The sequence below is a fragment of the Mustela nigripes genome, chromosome 13 (assembly GCF_022355385.1).
Source record: "Mustela nigripes isolate SB6536 chromosome 13, MUSNIG.SB6536, whole genome shotgun sequence".
Taxonomy (NCBI): domain Eukaryota; kingdom Metazoa; phylum Chordata; class Mammalia; order Carnivora; family Mustelidae; genus Mustela; species Mustela nigripes.
This window is the reverse complement of record NC_081569.1, coordinates 17,903,787-17,922,276: the sequence shown is the minus strand read 5'-3', so window position 1 is coordinate 17,922,276 and position 18,490 is coordinate 17,903,787. Positions and strand designations below refer to the sequence as shown.

Below are 18,490 nucleotides of genomic sequence, written 5' to 3'. Positions count from 1 at the left end.
GTGGGATCGAGCCCCGCATCGGGCTCTCTGCTCTGCAGGGAGCCTGCTTCCTCCTCTCTCTCTGCCTGCCTCTCTGCCTACTTGTGATCTCTGTCAGATAAATAAAGAAAAAATCTTTAAAAAAAAAAGACTAAAGTTTGCTATAGTAAAATTTAAAACCCAGGAAGGAGGGAGTGCAGGGCAGAAATGACATTACCTGTTTGAAATAGTGATGCAGAGAATAAATGTGAGATGCTTTCTTGGGATGCAAAGGAAAGAAAGCAATGAGAAAGAAGGGATAGAAATGGGTTGTAGAAAATGGAAACCCAATTTCAGTATCTCTGAAGAAGGAATCCTGAATGCCCCTCCCCCCCAACTTAGAATGGGAGCACTGATCAAAGGTTTATATTGAATGAAGACTTTCTGGAAGGTTAAAAAAAAAAAAAAAAGCTTAGCTTACAGGATAAACGTCTTTCTGTGTTCTAGTCAAAATTAATACACATAGACCCAGGGTTATTTGTCCTCATAAAATTTGTGAATTACAGGAGTCACAGTAAAGGCTGTACTATCCTTAAGAAGACAGGATAGGTTACTCAGTGGGGGCATCAGACTCTTGATTATGGCTCAGGTCATGATTTCAAGGTCATGAGATTGAGCCTCGTGTTGGTCTCCACACTGAGTGTAGAACCTGCCTGAGATTTTTCTCTCTTGCTATGTCCCGCCCCTCCCTACTCGTACATGTTCTCTCTTTCTCTAATTAAAAAAAAAAAAAATTAAAGAGAAACAGAAATCTGGCAGGCCTCAGAGTTGTCTAAGATACTCAGTCCTGGAAGACAATAGAGCCAAGGTGGCAGTGTTGGGGTGAGAGACGGTTGTGCCCTAAGAATGTGACACTCACAATCAGAGGAAGACAATTATCATATGATCTCCCTGATATGAGGAATTAGAGAAAGAAGACAAAGGATCATAGGGGAAGGGAGGGAAAAATGAAACAAGATGAAATCAGAGAGGGAAACAAACTGTAAGAGACTCTTAATCTCAGGAAACAAACTGAGGGTTGCTGGAGGTGGGGGAGTGGGAAGGATGGGGTGTTGGGATGATAGACATTGGGGAGGGTATGTGCTATGGTGAGTGCTGTGAACTGTGTAAGCCTGATGAATCACAGACCTTTACCCCTGAAACAAATAATACATTATATGTCAATTAAAAAAAAAAGAATGTGACACTCAGACAAGTTGTTGATCAAGTGTAAGGCCAAATGAGGGTAAGAGTTTAGAAACTGTACACCCCACTTGTCCTTCTTCCAGGAAGAATTTCCTTAAGATATAATTGCAGATGATTCTGTTCTGAAGTAAAATTGAAACTGCACATAGGGAATACATGATACAGAGTTGATATTGATGGCTGAACTGGCTTCAGATAGAGTCAAACTTAACTAACTGATACAAATATAGTTGTACATGAAATGCAAGAAATTGAAAAATCACGGGGACATCAAAGACCTAAACACAAGAGTGGAACACTATCACACTTTTAGAATAAAATATAGGTATAAATTTTTGTCATGTTGGGTCAGCCAATGATTTCTGAGATATGCCACCAAAAAAACAGGTAACCAGAAGAAAATATGGATAACTTGGACTTGTTCATAAACGAAAATTTTTGTGCTTAATTTTTTCTTTATAGATTCTGAGAGAGAGAGGGGGAGAGAGGGAGAGAGAGAGCGAGCGGGGGAGGGGCAGAGAGAGCAGACTCCCCACTAAGCAGGGAGCCCAATGCAGAACTTGATCCTGAGACTTTGGGATCGCAACCTGAGCTGAAGGCAGATGCCTAACTGACTGAGCCACCCAGGTGCCCCCTCAAATTTTTATGCTTCAAAGAACATCATCAAGAAAGTGCAAAAGACAACTTTCATGATAGAAGATATCTCCAATTATTACATCTGATAAGGGCTTTGTCTTTGGAATATATTCTGTAACTCAATTATAATAAAATTCAATTTAAAAATGGGGAAAGGACTGGAATATGAAAGACATTTGACCAAGAGAAATGAAGACATTTGTCCACATAAAAACTTCTACATGAACGTTCATAGCAGCATTATTCACAATAGCCAAAAAGTGGAAACAACCCACATGTCTGTCAACTTATGAACAGATAAATAAAATGTGGCACATTCATACAATGGAATCTTGTTTAGCAATAAAAAATGAAATACTGATAACCTGCTACAATATGGACAAGCCTTGAAAACACTGTCTATATGGAATGTTTAGAATAGACAGATCTATGGAGACAGTAGATTAGTGGTTTCCTGGGTCTGGGGTTAGGGAAGGCAGAGATGGGGAGGGATTGCTAAAGTATATGCAGTTTCATTTTGGGTAATGAAAACATTCTACTATTGTGATGATTGTGAAACCATTGAATTGCCTGCTCAAAATGGGTGAATTTTATGGTATGTGAATTATATCTCAACAAAGCTGTTGTAAAAATTAAGAGCTGTAAAGTATAAAGTATAATACTTTAATAATAATCTGTACATCAAGTCTAAGAAATATTTACAAATCTGAGAAATTGAGGAATATGAGACGAAAAAGAGACTAAATTATTTTTTGTGCAAAAGGGAAAGCCAAAATTCTATCTTGACATTGATAATCAGAAAGCTATATAAAGAATGTTCCTCAAGATTGTAAAGATAACTTACAAGTAGAATTGAATCCCTTTTTTTTTTTTTAAAAGATTTTATTTATTTATTTGACAGAGAGATGGTGAGAGGGGGAACACTGGTAGGGGGAGTGGGTGAAGGAGAAGCAGGCTTCCTGCTGAGCTGGGAGCTGGATACAGGGCTTGATCCCAAGACCACCAGATCATGACCTGAGTCAAATGCAGACACTTAACGACTGAGCCACCCAGGCGCCTTAGAATTGCATCCTTAATACTAGAGATGATAAACTTAATGAAATGTAGTTAACATAGGAAAATATAGAGAAATATAAAGAACTAAAAATATGATAGTTCAAACTTTATTAATTTTTACAATAAATATCAAGGCATTAAAATCCTCTATTCAAGGACAAAGACTCAGAAACGATACCTAAGAAATTACTTTAAAATCATGGGTAAAGATTTAAATATCAAAAACAAGTGAAAAGTGATAAAATTGTGAAAATATTTACCATAGTAGTACAAATGTGTAATACTCTTTCATTTGCTTTTTTAGCTGCTTATTTAACCTTATGCATATATATATACATGCATATACATGCATGTATATATATGCATATACATGCATGTATATATATATGCATATATATGCGTATACACACACACACACACATATAAAATGGGGGTGGGGGATGGGCAGAGGGAGAGGAAAAGAGAGAATCCCACATCCATGCCTAGCATGGAGTCTGACATGGTGAGGGTCGGGGGGCTCAATCTTGTGACCCTGTGATCATGACCTAAGCCCAGACCAAGAATTAGACACCTAACTAGCTGAGCCACCTAGGTGCTCTGGGAAGAGACTAATATTAAACACATAACGGTTAAATAATTGCCAGCTTTAGTAAGTGGTCTGAAGAAAATAGAAAGGTGCTGTCGTGACTTAGAGCTCCAAGGAAAGCCTCATGGAAGATATGACATATGAGTTGCGTGTACCTGTTAGTCATATGATCATCAGTTAACTGTCGTTAAGACATGTTCAGAGACCAGTATGTGGGAAAGAGACGCGACATTTCCTGAAGACTGGCATGATAATGTAGGGGCCTCCTTGGCTTTTAGAGGAAGCCAAAGGGCGACAGCAGAAGGCTCTCCTTGCGTGTTTCTGAGTTGGCCTAACAGAGGTTTCCACCCCTTCCCCTGCTTGGCTGGTTTGCTCACCCTGGTGGAGCCCAAGGCTACTTTACATGTGGAAGTCCAAGGGATGGCTGACCTGGATGCAAGGGAATGACAGCCCACCTCGTGGCGACCTGCTAGGGACCCTGGAAGATTAGGGTTCAGAGCTTCATTAGGAAGAGTCACCCTGGTGCCCTGAGAACCATGGCCATGCTCAGACGAATGTGCAGGAAGGGCGGGTCCTTTCACCCTGGAGTGTCCTGGACATTCGGGAGGGGGCTTTTTGCTTGGGAAGCAGCACAGTCTGGTGGCAGGTTCTCGGCCACAAGAGGAGGACCTGGACTTGTTTTCCCACCTCCAGGCCGGTATGTCGGGCTTGTTGAGCCCCTTTCTCCATGTGTCAGGAGACAGCTGGGGCTTCTGTGAAACTTAAGAGGTCTGGAGAGGAAGGAATGAGGTCCCACTGCAAACTACTCTGGAAATTTAATACATTTGGAAGAAGCTCTGACATCCGAGAGCTCTACAAAGGCCAAGGAGACTTTTTTTTTCTTCTAAGCTTCTAAAAAGAGGGCAAAAGCATGATCTGATCATTTGCTCATTGTTCATTCATTCTCATTCATGTATACATTCCAGAACAGCAGCTGAAGACTGACTCTGTTCCAGGGGCCCTCATCAGGGTGGAGAGAAGGAGGTGGGCAGCCTGCTCCCTCAAAGCCCAGAAGCTTAGGGAGATGTCCCGCCGATCACTCTAGGGTATGCTGAGTGCTACAGGAGTAGCACTCAGGTAGGTACAGGTAGAAGGATGGAGCCTTTAGCTTTATTTCAGTTTTGCATGCGAGTTCCAACTCCATAGAGTGGCCTGCCCTCCTTGCAAAGGTGGAGGAATTTCAGAGCTATCTAAAGTTTCTTGTACTTCCTTGTCAAAGATGAAAGACTGTCTGTCAAAAGAAACAATACCCAGGATTCCGAGGGGCCGGGGGAGGGGGGCGGAGACTCCAGGTGCAGAAGACAAATCGATTTCTTTTCAGGCTTTTGTCTGCCCTGTCTTGCTCTGGTTGAAACATGAGCACGTTAATTAATTTCTTCCCCCAAGCTGTGTGTTTGGGGAATGTTCTTCTTCTTTTTTTTTTTTTTTCCCTCTCCCATCAGTTTAGAAGATAAAACTGTCAGATTCCAGTAGGCCATGTATATGCTTTCAGCAAGACGTAAAGCGTGTAATTATGCCAAGCACTTGCATAAAAACGATTTTTCAAAATTTGCCAAATGCGACTTGCTGGACCCCTGTAAGAATTGTGCCTGTACAGGAATTGTCCCGCTGTCCTGGAATACGGTTATACACACATCAACTCATGCAAAGGTGACGTATGCCCAGTGCATACAATGGATATCCGTCTGTCATGGGCTGAATTGTCTCCCTGCCATGCCTATTGTCGAGTCCTAATCTCTAGCACATCAGAATATGACTGTATTTGGAAAGAGGGTCTTTACAGAAGTGATTAAGTAGGAATGAGGTCATTAGTATGGGCCCTGATTCAACATGATTGGTGTCCTTGTAACAAGAGGAGAATGGGACACGGATGGGTACAGGGTTGGTGGGGGCGTGGGGAGGGGAGTAGACCTGCACATACACAGGGACAGGATGGCCATCTGCAGGCCAAGGAGAGAAGCCTTAAGAGAAATCCACGCTGCTGACACCTCTGTCTTAGACCCCCAGCTTCCAGAAGGGTAAAGAAATCAATTTCTGTTATTTGTGCCACCCAGTCTGTGGCACTTGGTAAGGGCAAAACCCTGGCAAATGAATACAATACCTTTTAAAGGTACATTGACAATTTAATAGTGGTTGAGATAAGGTTTCAGGTGGATGTGATTTGAAGGAGAAACGGCAGGCTTCTGCCTTACCCTCAGGGTACCTTGTGTCAACCAGTCTAATGCATCTGCTTGGAAGAGACCCAGCATCTCTTCCCAGATGGTGCTAACCAGAATTTTCCCTTTTCTCTTTTCCTGCTGCTTTTCTCCTAGAGGTGCAGCTCTGTCCTTTCCTGATTGAGTGAATATAAGCATATTCACTCAATATGCTGCTCACTCATATCCTGCCCTTCTTCCAATTCAGATCGCGCTTTCACTGAGAGTTCTGTGCTGTTTCCTAGATGGTCCTTTCATTCTTGGGTGTTCACAGGACTGTGAGGTTTTATGTACTTTTGACATAAAAAGTCTCTCCCTTGACGGGGGAGGGGCACCCAGCACAGAGCCAGCTACAGATCTGGGGCTGGGCTAGTGCCTGTTGAACAGGGGGTTGTCTTTTCTCAGTTGGTGTAAGGTCGGCCTCTTAGAAGCCTTGTTCTTCCTGGTTGAGAGTCTGTGGACTTCGGTTTGTGGACCCGATGAGCAGGAAAGAGGGGTAGAAATTGAGAGAGGATGGTAGTCCTCCATGGGCCTGGGTTTCCGCCTTTGAAGCGCAAGTGTTTGCGATCTCAGGGAAGTGGTCCCGCTGTTCTAGGACATTCCAGCAGTATCCCTGTTCCTCTACTCCCTGACCTCTCCAACATCTGCCCCATTTCCACACCTCTCCTTCACCTGTCCTTGTCTGATTTCAGTTCCCCTTCCCCTGCCTCCCCCTAGTGGAGCTCTCACTAAGAGACCCCCTTTTGTTATATCCAGTTCCTCTTGACCTGGTCCTCGTCTGTGTCGCAGGTGCTGAGACTTTATGTTCTTGGCTCCTGCGACTCCATGCTCTGCTCTCCCTGCACCTCACGTGCTCCCCAACCCCCACTTTTGCCTGCTGCTGTGTTGTTGGTCTCCGCTCTTCCAGCCAGCCATACAGTTTCGAGGCCCCTGAGGGACTGGTCTGGGACCACTAATGCCTAAGTGCCACTCTCTACTCTCACCTTGCTGTTAAGCTCCAAGTCTGCACATGGAGCAGCCAACTTGACCTCTGCCCTCACGTGATTCAAGAACACCTAAAACCCAAGCTAGTGATCCCTAACTCCATGATTAGCACAACCATTCTAAGCAGGAATGATCTTTGTTGGCCCTTCTTTCTTACACAAATACCCCCAGTAGTGTCAGTGTCCCCTTCTAAGTCAACCTCCTGAATGTGATTGTTTCTTTTTTTTTTTTTAAGACTTTATTTATTTGACACAGAGAGAGAGATGACAAGTAGACAGAGAGGCAGGCAGAGAGAGGGGGAAGCAGGCTCCCCGCTGAGCAGAGAGCCTGATGCGGGGCTTGATCCCAGGACCCTGAGATCATGACCTGAGCCCAAGGCAGAGGCCCAACCCACTGAGCCACCCACGCGCCCCCTTATTGGTTCTTTTTTACCTGTACTTTGCCTCCCTTGTCTAGGTGTGGGGACCATTTACCTGAACTGTCCTGGTCATTTAGCCGGAGTCAACACCTTCTGTGGTGGCCCCTGGAATCTCTTCTCCCCACAGCGGCTGGGGTGATGCATTCAGTGGCTTCCCAAGGCTCCTGGGGTGAGGAAGAAAACCCCAAACATGTGCCACGTGACCCTGCATCCTTGCCCCTGCCTGCTGCTCAAGTCTCTTTGCCAGCCGCACTCTTTGTCTCGGCACCCCACAGTTTCTAGAATATGCCGTGACTCCTTCTGTCCCCAGGGCCTGTGTTCATGCCACTCCCACTGCTTAGCCTGCTTCCAGCTTCTTTCTCCCCACCCCCACATTTAACTCCTGTCCTTTGGATTTTGTCCCACATGTCACTTCCCCATGGAACCTAGTCTAAATTGGAACCCCTTCCTTTTTATTCTGTCACAGAGTGATCTACTCTTTCTTACAAGCATGTGTTACGTTTATAAATTTTCGTATATTTATCTGTGCATTTGGTTAACATCTGTTCCTTCTAGAGGAGGGTCCCCTATACATGGTGGCCGTGCTTAGCACCCCGTAGGTTCCCCATCAGCATTTATTGGCTGACTAAATACCTTTCGACCTCACCCACAGGCAGTGGTGCTTAGCTGCTGGGTACCTACATGACTCTGACCACGGGCGGAAAGGTCCAGCGGGGCTGGTGCGTGTTTCCTGCCCTTGGCCCTGCTGAGTCCCAGGGCTGGGATGTGGATCACACCTCCTGCCTGGTGGAGGGACTCATTTCGGATCCCAGGGTTGATCAGTTCTTCGTGGGGGATCTTCCCTATGAAGAAATAAAATATAATAACCCCTCACCTCCCCCAAAACACAACTCTTATTTTTCACCTTTCTTTATAAGGAATTTACATGAAAAAAATGCCTTTTATGAAATGACTTGCCCTTGGGGGAAGTTATTCAAGGAATTCATACTTGGAAAGTAAATGTTATTTTTTTCCTATTTGAAAAAAAGAGAGAGAGAGAGAGAGAGAGAAGGCCATTCTATTTCAAGGATGTTGGATTTCTGCAGCTGCCGCAAAGTTCACCTGGCTGGGAGATCTTCTGCACACGTGGAACCATCATTTCCAGCTGGAAAGGATCGCTTTTCTAGAAACAGACCCTTTTTGCTTTGGTTGACGAAAAGAAAGGGAGGAGAAAGTAATTTGGGGGAACCTGATGATTTTATTGCAAAGCACAGTGTGGATATGTCTTTGGGTGCAAACTGCTGAAATTACACCTGAAAGCCCACTGCTGGCTCTCTGGTTATTCATGGTTCCTCCTCCTGCACTTCCCCGACGTTGACTCGGAGTCTGTGTGGCACTGTCCCCATGTCCTGGGATGCGGCTGCGATAGGTCCTTGGAGAGATCGATGGCGTGTGTGGATGTTCGTACTTCCTCCCTAGAAACCCCTAGTGATTGGTTTCTGTTAAATGGTGACTCCCAATGTAGGGCAGCATCCCTGTTTATGGCAGAGGGGAAAAGCCCATCCAGGACTCCCATGGCAAATAAATAAATCCTTGGTTCTATAATGGGAAAGGACCCTTGACGCTCGAGTGAAATCAAGAAAGTAGTGTAAGGAACGACCCTCTCATTTTAGGCTTTACCTATTTGTGTCGGGCCAAGAAAATGGAAACCGTGCCACGTGTTTTCCAACAGAGGGATTTCTCGTGGAATTTGCTGTATCAGTGACCAAGTCTGAATGAGCAGAGGGGGAAGCTAGGGTGACCCAGGAAACAGCTGTCACCCGAGGACTGGGTTAAGAAAAGGGAAGAGGGACATTTCTGGGACCAAAGAGCTTGGGGCAAGGGTCTGAGAGGGTACCAGACCGCCAAGACCTTTAGCCAAGCTGGTGTCCCTATGGATGTACCGCTGAGGGGGGTAGGGGGGGTAGCCTGGGATTGTCCCAAGAGCTGGACACTGAAGCCCTGTTGTCCAGTAGTCCTGCTGGAACAGTGCCATCCTGAGCTAAAAACACCGGGAAGCCCCTTCACCCTCTTTTGGTATACCTCTAGCGCCCCCTGTTGGTGGAGCTGCCCAGAAAGCCAGATGGGAAGGGAGTCTGGAAAATGTAGTTTGCAGACTCCCAGCCCCAGAGGCCAGTGCGGAAGAGGAGCTAAGAGGCAAAAGACAAATTCCCCGTGCTTGGGAGATAGAGACCTTTCTGTTAACTGGCCCCTTTGAGGGCATCCAGGCCAGGCCCCACTGAATATCTGGAGTTCCCAGCCTGAAGGTGTTTTTATTATACCCCGTGGCTGCTTATTTGAGGACAGAGAGGCTATTGGACATACATTTGAAACCATACATCTCACTGTTTCTTGTGCTGTGGTGGCAGTGACGTCAGTGCGGTGGGGAGTGTCTGTGTGCGGAAAGCCCACTCCCAGCAGCACCGGGTGTCCCCCCCAAGGAGAGACTCACCCTGTTTGCCAGGCTTTCATGAAAAGCATTTGGTTTTCATTCTTCTAGCCTATATGAGACATTATGAATGTTTCATGGTTTCAACAGCTGATTTCACGTAAGACATGTATTGTGTTCTGTCATATTTGGGATGACAATATTCCCCCCCACCCCCACTCCACTGGAATGTTGGGAGGTTACATTGGGACTTCGAGCAGGGATGACAAGTTACTCCTTCACTCTTCCGGGAACTGTGTTTCTATACTATTTTAATTTATGGTTGCCTGGTTGAGGATGGCCTTAGAGACATCCATTTATGCCCCCTGCCCAGTAAGAAATTTCAAAGGCAACAAGTTGGTTGATGAGTGTGTCTAGATGAGAGGTGCTGGTTGATGGAGAGTATGAGCACAGTGAGACCCTACAGAGTGCAGAAAAGCATCCGAGTTCCCTGATTGTCTCTGGGATCAGGCAAAGTGTGAATGAGTCTTTAGACCTGAACCATGGACCATGGTAATAGCAGCGTAATGCTAGGGGGAGAACTCAGACTAGCCCTGTAATCTGGGTGTGGCGTTCTAGATCTGACTGTTAGAGGCTGAGCCCGTATCCCTTCCTTATTCTGCACATCTGCCTTTAGGCAGAGGCATAATCATCACCTTGCTTTCTCGATGCTTTCACTGTGGTGGGAGAGGGGCACATTCTCACCAGCTCCGATGGGTGGCAGAGCTGTGGGCCTCCCACACAGGCTTTGCTACCTCCCCCTTAGGTGGAGGAAGCACCCCATGGGAATGTAATTTTAGGGCAATTTATGTGAAGTTCCTTAATTCATCTTGACATTCATGAGGAGTTTCAAAAAGTTAAAAAAAAAAATTCATTTAGTGAAGTATAATTCTTGAATTCTTCCTGTGTCTGGGGCTGTGCCAGGTAGGCGCTGTGGCAGGGTCGGGGGCGGGGGGTGGGGACGATGTTTGGGTCCCGGAGCTCATAGTCAGGTCCAGCAGATAAGCCTAGTCTCCTGTTAGACTGAAAAGGGAATGTTAACAGCTGCGGAGTTAGAAGGTGAACAGGGGATTTGGGGGGGTGCTCCAAGCCCCTTGATGTTGGCCGATGGGATCTCCTACCAAAGACTGGCCATGGACGGGCTCCCAGGCACTCTCAGCGGACCCCGAGGTTCCGGTCTGTTGCTTGATCTAAGCCGAGAGATTCTGCTAGTCCCGCCGTTACTTCTGTTTACCAGATTTAAATTTGTTTTTCAGGTGACAGGCACAGATAAGAAAAAAAAGAAAAAAAAAAAAACAAATAGCCAGTCACATGGCCTGCGTGGTACCCTGGGCAGCCCACGCTGGGGGTCCACAGACCTCGGCACCCGGAGTGGGTTGCTGGGAGGCCCCTCTTAGTGCTTGAGCCATGAGGCAAATGAGTGGACCCTGCCTGCCAAACAACTCCCCTCTTGTTCCAGAAGCCCTGTCACCCTCTGTGACCTCACGTGTCCTTTCACTGAGGCCCCTTGCCACTCTCCTTTCTTAGTTCAGCTGCCCTGCTCGTGCCCTCCCCATGTCATGTTGGCCGCCGGGCCCTCCCTGCATGGAGAAACCATCCAAAGCTCCTGACTTGGAGCACACGGTGGAATTTCTCCAGAATTCCTTTTGTTGAGTGTTTAATTTTAGGCCCTTCGGTGTAAGAGAAGGTTTCTATCAGATACAAGGAAACAGAATTCACGATCACATTTGCCGTAAAACATGTGTTGAAAAAGCTGCCTTGGGCCTCACCCAGAGGCCCCCGTGTAAAGTCTTACTGGTATTTTTAATTGGAGAGGCCGGTGTGAGGTAAATATGGCCTTTCCTTGAGGAAGGGTGTCTTCCCACCCGTCAGAGATTGAGAAAACCGACAAGCAAGCATGTTTATCTTAAAAAAAAAAAGAAAGAAAGAAAGAAAGAAAAAAGAAAAGAAAAGAAAACTCTGATTTTAGGAAACTCAGAACCAAATTCTAAGGCAGAACGGGCAGGTTAGACCATCATCCCTGGAATCGCGGTCAAGTGAGTTGGCAGCCCAGAGCTAGATAATTTGACAAATTTCTTGGTGCTTCGGTTGCTCCTCTGGAGGTTTGCATGGTGACAGTCTGTGACTCTGGCTGCAGGGAGGGGACCCCCGCAGTGTGGGCACAGAGCCAAGTGCCTGGGCGCCTTGCATTTGGCTAACAATCCACGGGGATCTCTGTCACCAGAGCTGCCATGGTGACCTTCTCTGTCCATATAGCTGTATTCTCTTTTCTCTCATTATTTCTCTAATTTCAGTCTGTCTATTTTGGGGGTGAGTCACCTTCAGTCTCTTAGGCTCCGAGGAAAATCGTGAGGGAGCTTGAAGTCTTTCTCACCCTCTGTCCTCGTGTCCCCATGCAGGGCTCCATCTGCGCCAGCTGGATCTGATTTTAGGCGAGATTGATGGGGAGTGGCTGTTTTATTGATTCTGCCTTTGACCTAGTTTGCACGAGAAGATTTGTAGCTCAGAGCTAGGAAACTCACCTGTCACCCCTCAAAGAATCATGCAAGTGATGCATTTCCCACAGAGCTCGGATATCTAGAGCTGTCCCTGTCCCACCCCGGAGGAGGTCACCTTGGGGGGGGCAGGGGCTCCACCCAGAGACCCCAGATGCCCTTCGCCGTGGACACACTGATCCGCGCGCATCAGTCCCTCATGAGGGGTGATAAGCCTGGCTCCTGAAGGCCGGGATTGGGACTTAAACTGCAGGCAAGGGGAGCACACAACTACCTTCTGCGGAGACCATGTTCCTTGGTGCTCATACATGTCTGGTACATTTTCATCCAGAAAGCCTTCAGATGAAATAACTGCTCACTAGAAGTGATTCTCCAAAGGGTGTCTTTAGACAGCCCAGGGCCTGTTTGAGTCTATAGAAAGAAGGTGTAAAAATGAACATTATAACCAAAAGGGATTCCCCTGGGGGACTCTTACCTTAAAAACCCAAATCCTCTGCAGCAAATTATGGGGTGGTTGGGAGGCCTTTTTCACTGTTTCTGAAGGTGTCTCTGCGGGCAGTTGTGTTCCTGGGATGTGAGCCTGGGCCCACCCGGAGACTTAGGGGACCTGTCTGGATCACACGGCTAACAGGGACACCCTGCCTGCAGACTCCACAGGCACTTCTTGTGTTCTCGTCTCCATGAAAGATGACAGACATCAAGCCACGGTTTACTGAGCACATACTGCGACCACACCCTGCTAAGGGCTTGGATCCCTGCAGCAGCCTGGTACGGGGGGAGCCACGATTCTCTCTGTTTCACTGATGAGGTCTTTGAGACAAACAGAGGCCAAGAGAGTTATCCCAGGTCAGACAAAACAGTCGGGAAGGATTTGAATCCAGCTGTTTTGTCTTGAAAGCCGTGTCCTTAACCAATAGGTCACTGCCGCCACCATCGAAACCCTCATCATGGCCAATGTGCCATTCATTTATAGAAGAATCGTAACATTCCAGGGAGTGTAGTAAGCATTCAGTGAGCGGCTCACTTAATCGCTGCAAACCTGGGTGGCGGGTGTGTGATGGTTCTGGTTTTGAAGGCAGTCACAGAAGGCTTGCAGAGCCTACCCTGGCCCCTGGTGCAGCAGAGCACCCCCTCGGCTCTGCCCCACACTGCAGCCCTGTTTTGAATCTTGTCATCAGTGCTGTGGCCCTCAGGCTGCAGACCTCCCTCCCCTCACTTCCCTCACTGTCCTGCCAGTGCACACCCCTCTACCGGCACGCACGGGAAGGGGTTCCTCCCCACGGTGTTTATAAGGGTGTCAGGGGATTGGGCACATATCACAGAATCTGTGTGTCTCAAGGTGAGAGGGAGGGGCAGGTGTCCTTCCTCTGACCACAGGTAAATTCTTTGCAATGTAGCACGATGGCAGCAAGGATTTTTTTTTTTTTTAAGATTTCATTTATTTATTTGACAGAGAGAGAGAGAAAGAGAGAGAGATCACAAGCAGGCAGAGAGGCAGGTAGAGAGAGGGAAGCAGGCTCCCTGCTGAGCAGAGAGCCCGATGTGGGGCTCGATCCCAGGACTCTGAGATCATGACCTGAGCCGAAGGCAGAGGCTTAACCCACTGAGCCACCGAAGCACCCCTGGCACCAAGGGTTTTTGATAGGATTGCCTTTACCCTGTCCTTAGGAGAGCTGGGGAAAAGCTGCAGTCAGGGCGGCTAGGTGAACATCTGGTTCTAGACTCGTCCTGGTCCCCTGTGCCCCTGGACCTTAGACTCTTCCTGGTCCCCTGTGCCCCTGGACCTTGAGTGCTGTGTGTGGGGAAAGCTTATGTTACTAGCTTGAATGACAGCAAGTTTAAGTCTGAATCTTTCCTTTAACTTTGTAAGCATGTTGGATACTCAGGACCTAATTCCTAGTATTGGCACAGTCTTGGACTTGGCGGCCTGAAGCGTCCACTGTCCTTGGTCTCTAAGGGCCCAGTGCCCTTGGGCAGCTGCTCCGTGTCCTCTGTTTGTTTTCTCTCTAACTTGCCTCTGCAGCTGGCACAGGCTTGTTTTTCCTCTCTCTTTGTACGAAGGTGACCTGAGGTCTTCCCTGGAAATGACATGGGTAGAATCACAGAGTAATTCTTCTGGCTCTTGAACTCTCACACCAAATATTATGTGATCTGTGTGTTATTTATCTGGTAAATGTCTAAAGACTCTTTATTTTTAAACTAAAGAAATATGTGTCATATAGAGCTTGATAATTCACAACTGCGATTTGGGGATTTCTTTTTTAGTTTGCCAAGAGCAAAACTCATAACTAAAATGACAGTTTATGTGTTTGCTGAGCATTTTTGGTAGTTCCCAAATTCTTAGACTCAGTAATAGTGTGAATATTCTAAAAACGTTACATTTAGAATGCCCTTAGTTTTTTGTGTTTTTTTTCTTCTCCTCTTATTCTAAAGAAGACTTGGGGTAGCTTACATAAATACATAGAATTCTTTTTTTTTTTTAAAGACTTTTCAAATTTATTTAAGAAAGAGAGGGGGGGGGGAAACAAACGAGATGAAGAGCAGTGGGAGAAACAGGCGCCCCACTGAGCAGGGAGCCCAGTGTGGGACTTAGTCCCAGGACCTTGGAATCATGACCTGAGCCGAAGGCATACACTTAACCCACTGAACCATCCAGGCGTCCCACCGAATCTAGGACTTTTGACACTCATTTTGTGGAAGGCCTGACCTGCCCTGAAGTGAGGCTAACAAGCATCTCTCTTGACCCCTCATTTATTCAATTTCACTGCAGAAATACTAGAGCCTTTCGATAATAGCTTGGTGCCCCAGACCTCATTTGAAAGTTCATTATGTGGCATGCCCACTGGATTGCCTTGCAAAATCTGAAAAGTTCTGAATTCCTGAAACCCATCGGGCTGCAGGTATTTGAATCAAGGCTTCCAGCCTCATCCCTTGAGTTCACAGGACAGGACGCTGAGGTGCGCATCACCGGCCAGCGTGAGTCTAGCCTGACAGCCCCAAATAGCAACGCTCAGCGAGGGGAGCACAGGCAGCCTGACAGCGGGCCCCAGGCAGCTGGGAGGGATAATTACACGGTAGTGCTGGAGGGCCGGGAACAAGTCAGAGACCCTCTGAGCAGGAGGAGCACAGTCAGTGAGGGTTGCTCAGGAGAACTGTGCCCCGTCTTCCTGGGTAGGTCCTGCAGCAGCAGAAGTAGGAGCATCAATTTCGTGATGCTCAACCCAGAACCCTTTCCTACCGAGCTTTCTCCGGCCCTCCTCCTGTTAGGTTTGCCATTCAGAGGGCAGCGAGGAGCCTGTCAGCACACGCGGGCAGAGCAGGTGGGGAGAGTCAGAGCGGAGCTGGGGGGTGGGCTTTGGGTTCAAGGACCAAAGTCACCACTGCTTAGTGCTTGACTTCAGCTTTGTGATGTGGGAAACAGGGACTCCACTCATGCATTCACTGACTCCCTCACCATCTGTCCGTCCGTCCATCCATCCATCCGTCTGTGGGTGCATTTGTCTAGTGAATATTTATGGCTTATGGCACACTAAGTGCTAGGCCAGGGGCTGGGGGCCATGAAGGGAACAAATGGGATAGTTATAGTGAAAATCCTTTAAAAACCACAGAACAAAAAAATGACAAAACAAAACAAAACCCAGAGCTCCTGACCATTGTGTTTTACCTGTTACTTAGTATTCTGGGCACGTGTCAGTCCATAGCATTTCATCCTGTAGGACACCCTGCTTATTAGCTCCCTGTGGTCCAGGTCTCAGTAGTCCTATTTGGTACTTAAAGAGTGATGCACGGTGCATTTTTTTTTTTTTAAGGTTTTATTCATTTATGAGAGAGGGCAAGTGAGGGAATGTGAGCAGGGGGAGGGGCAGAGGCAGAGGGAGAAGCAGGCCTCCCTTCCAAGCAGGGAGCCCAACGTGGGGCTCCGTCCCAGGAGCTGGAGCTGTAGCACTCTGTGGCTGGGAGAACGTGGCTGTGCTCATGACGACAGAGCCCTTACCTGGTAACCTTTCACCTTGGTCTGTTGAAATGGGAGCAAGATGGTTTGTTAGAAAACCCAAGTGGGACAGGTTGGCCTGATTCAGGCAGGTAAGCATCCTAAGCCCAGAATGTAGAGATCACCCATGTGCCTGCCTCCTTGGGCTCCGAGATGAGCGGATTGCTGAATGCGGGTTTAGTTGTATAAAGGGACCTTCTTTAGAAAGACAAGAGGCCTCTTCCATTCTGCTCACGTGTAAGGCAGGGCCTTCGGAGACCTTGCCTTTTGTCTTAGCATGGACTCTTCCCTCATTCCACCGCAGAGGCCCAGAAGACTTGTTGGGAGGTGGACCTGGTTCTGGGCAAGGAGAGACACAACCAGCACGCTCATGCCTTTCCTCTTGCTTTTCTCTAGCTCCCCCATGCCTTCTGGATTGTTGTGGAGAATGTGAAAGGGACATCTGTGTTTTTCTCAAGCTCAACATCATTATTTTAAATGAATAAAGTAATTTGGGTTCATTGTATACACTTGGAAAATATAGAGAAAAGAAGGAAAGTGAAGATCACATATCCCCTACCATTCATGTTTTAGCTGTGTCCTACCTATGTTGGTTGGTTGTCTGGCTACTTACTCATCTTTTGGGGGGAGGGGCGTGTGGCGGGAGCAAAGGTACTTGTAGGCTAAATCTTTCCAAAATTGCGATTTAACTGTATCATCACAAATGTGCCTTTCCCGGCTGCAGACCATTCATCGTGGCTTTCTCTCTCTGTGTTTGGACACTTGCAGTGCTCGTCGGTTTTCACAGGTGTACGTTATATGGCACAGAGTATTCTTGTTTGTTCACGATGACCCATACCTCAGCCTGCTTCACGGTGTGCTTTCTGGGCTCTGGAAGAATCAGGTTACTCTCTGAAGCTGGTTTGTGCGTGTGAAGGCTGGGTTCGCTGCGTTTTAGCAGAGATGACGTCAGTCATTTCTGTAGGGTCTAGGGCTTAAAATGGAAATAACTGTTACCACATTTAAGAAGTGCCTTTCTGTTTACATACGTTGGGTTCCTGAAAATGTGTGCTATTCAAATCAGCCTTTAGCACTGGTCAGAGGGGTTTTCGCCAACAAAGCTGGGGTCACCCTCGCCTAGCAGCTTGTAGTTGCCCACTGTGATTTGGGCTCTAATCAATAACAGTGAGTGCGTATCCCTGTCAGATCTGATAGGGAATGAGTTTATCTAGAGAGTCAGCAATGACCCTTCCCCGGGCTCAGGAAAGGACCCGTCTTGGCCGGGATGTGCATGTCATGAGATTTTCTTTCCTGATGATGTTTTGTTTTTCTTTGATATAATGCTTTGTGATTATTAATGTTGAGGGCTTCTTATTTGTGACTGTCAGAACAGTGGCCAGAGTGCCCCCTCCCTGGGTTGCAGCTGTCAGAAGTGGGTTTAGCCCTTTCAGAAAGCTCTCTGGTTCTCTGCCATTAACCTGAGGTGCCTTCTCATCACTTCCCCAGCGGGTCTGGGCTTCCTTCCCCTCTGCCGACTTCTCGCTACTGTCTGCTCTCCTCTGATGGGACAGGTTCCCTCTTCCCTGATACTCAGTTCCGTGGGCCTCCTTGGCTGCGATGTAGACAGGTGTGAGTCCCCTTCTGCCCCTCAGCTCCCCTTTGGGGATGTGAGCTTAGGTGTGTCCCCCCCACACCCCCACCACACTGCCCTGTGATGGTGGAGGTCCAGCTTCTGGCCACTGGAGACTGACCGTTCTCTGCGGGAGGCTCAGCAGAAGGCTGCTTCACTGTCCAGTTTTGGAAATCAAAATGCCAAGGACTGCATGGATGTCTCTGTCCTTTTCTAGAAAAGAAGAAGCCAAGGAGGGACAGGGCATCCCAGGACTGGCGGGAGCGGAGGAACGCCATCCAGCTGACCAGCGAGCACACGGTGGAGACCCTGGTGGTGGCCGATGCCGACATGGTGCAGTACCATGGGGCAGAGGCTGCCCAGAGGTTCATTCTCACCGTCATGAACATGGTGAGTCTCCCATTGCCGTCCGGGATGAGGGCTATGTCCTTGACTTTTCCCCAGGCTGGGGGATGGAGACACAGCACCGTCCCCCTGGGGAGGGCCTGCCCTCCGACGTACCTTCAGTGCTAGGGTCTGTGCCATGGTTGACCCTTGCCTGCCCTTCTTACTAGTGGTTTGCCAAGACCTCTCCTCAGTGCTGGACCCCTCCCGGGGGGGGGTGGTGGTGTCAGAATTGAAAGAGTCACTTCCTCTTCTAAGGAGTCAGCGGTCTAGTAGAAGGAATCAGGATCACACTTGAGTGTGATCAGCTCTTGCCGTGGGCTGTGAGGGCTGGAGGAAAGTTGGAGCAGGGAGAGGTTGTCTGGTTGTGGGTACAGGGAAGGAGCCACGAAGCCTGCGTCTACCTGATTTGATGAATGGGAATAGCAGGAAACCGTCACCTTGATGG

General features: G+C 47.7%; 1 protein-coding gene across 6 annotated transcripts in view; it reads left to right on the top strand.

Annotated features, from left to right (window-relative positions):
• ADAMTS17 (ADAM metallopeptidase with thrombospondin type 1 motif 17) overlaps positions 1 to 18,490 on the top strand; it is a 374,867-nt gene that overhangs the window by 45,463 nt on the left and 310,914 nt on the right. For all 6 annotated transcript variants that reach the window (XR_009399014.1, XM_059371667.1, XM_059371665.1 and 3 more), the window contains one exon: positions 17,876 to 18,048. Coding sequence is in view for 5 of the 6 variants with exons in the window: in XM_059371667.1 (XP_059227650.1) it covers positions 17,876 to 18,048 (173 nt within the window). In the remaining variant the exon portion in view is untranslated. The remainder of the gene's footprint in view (positions 1 to 17,875; positions 18,049 to 18,490) is intronic.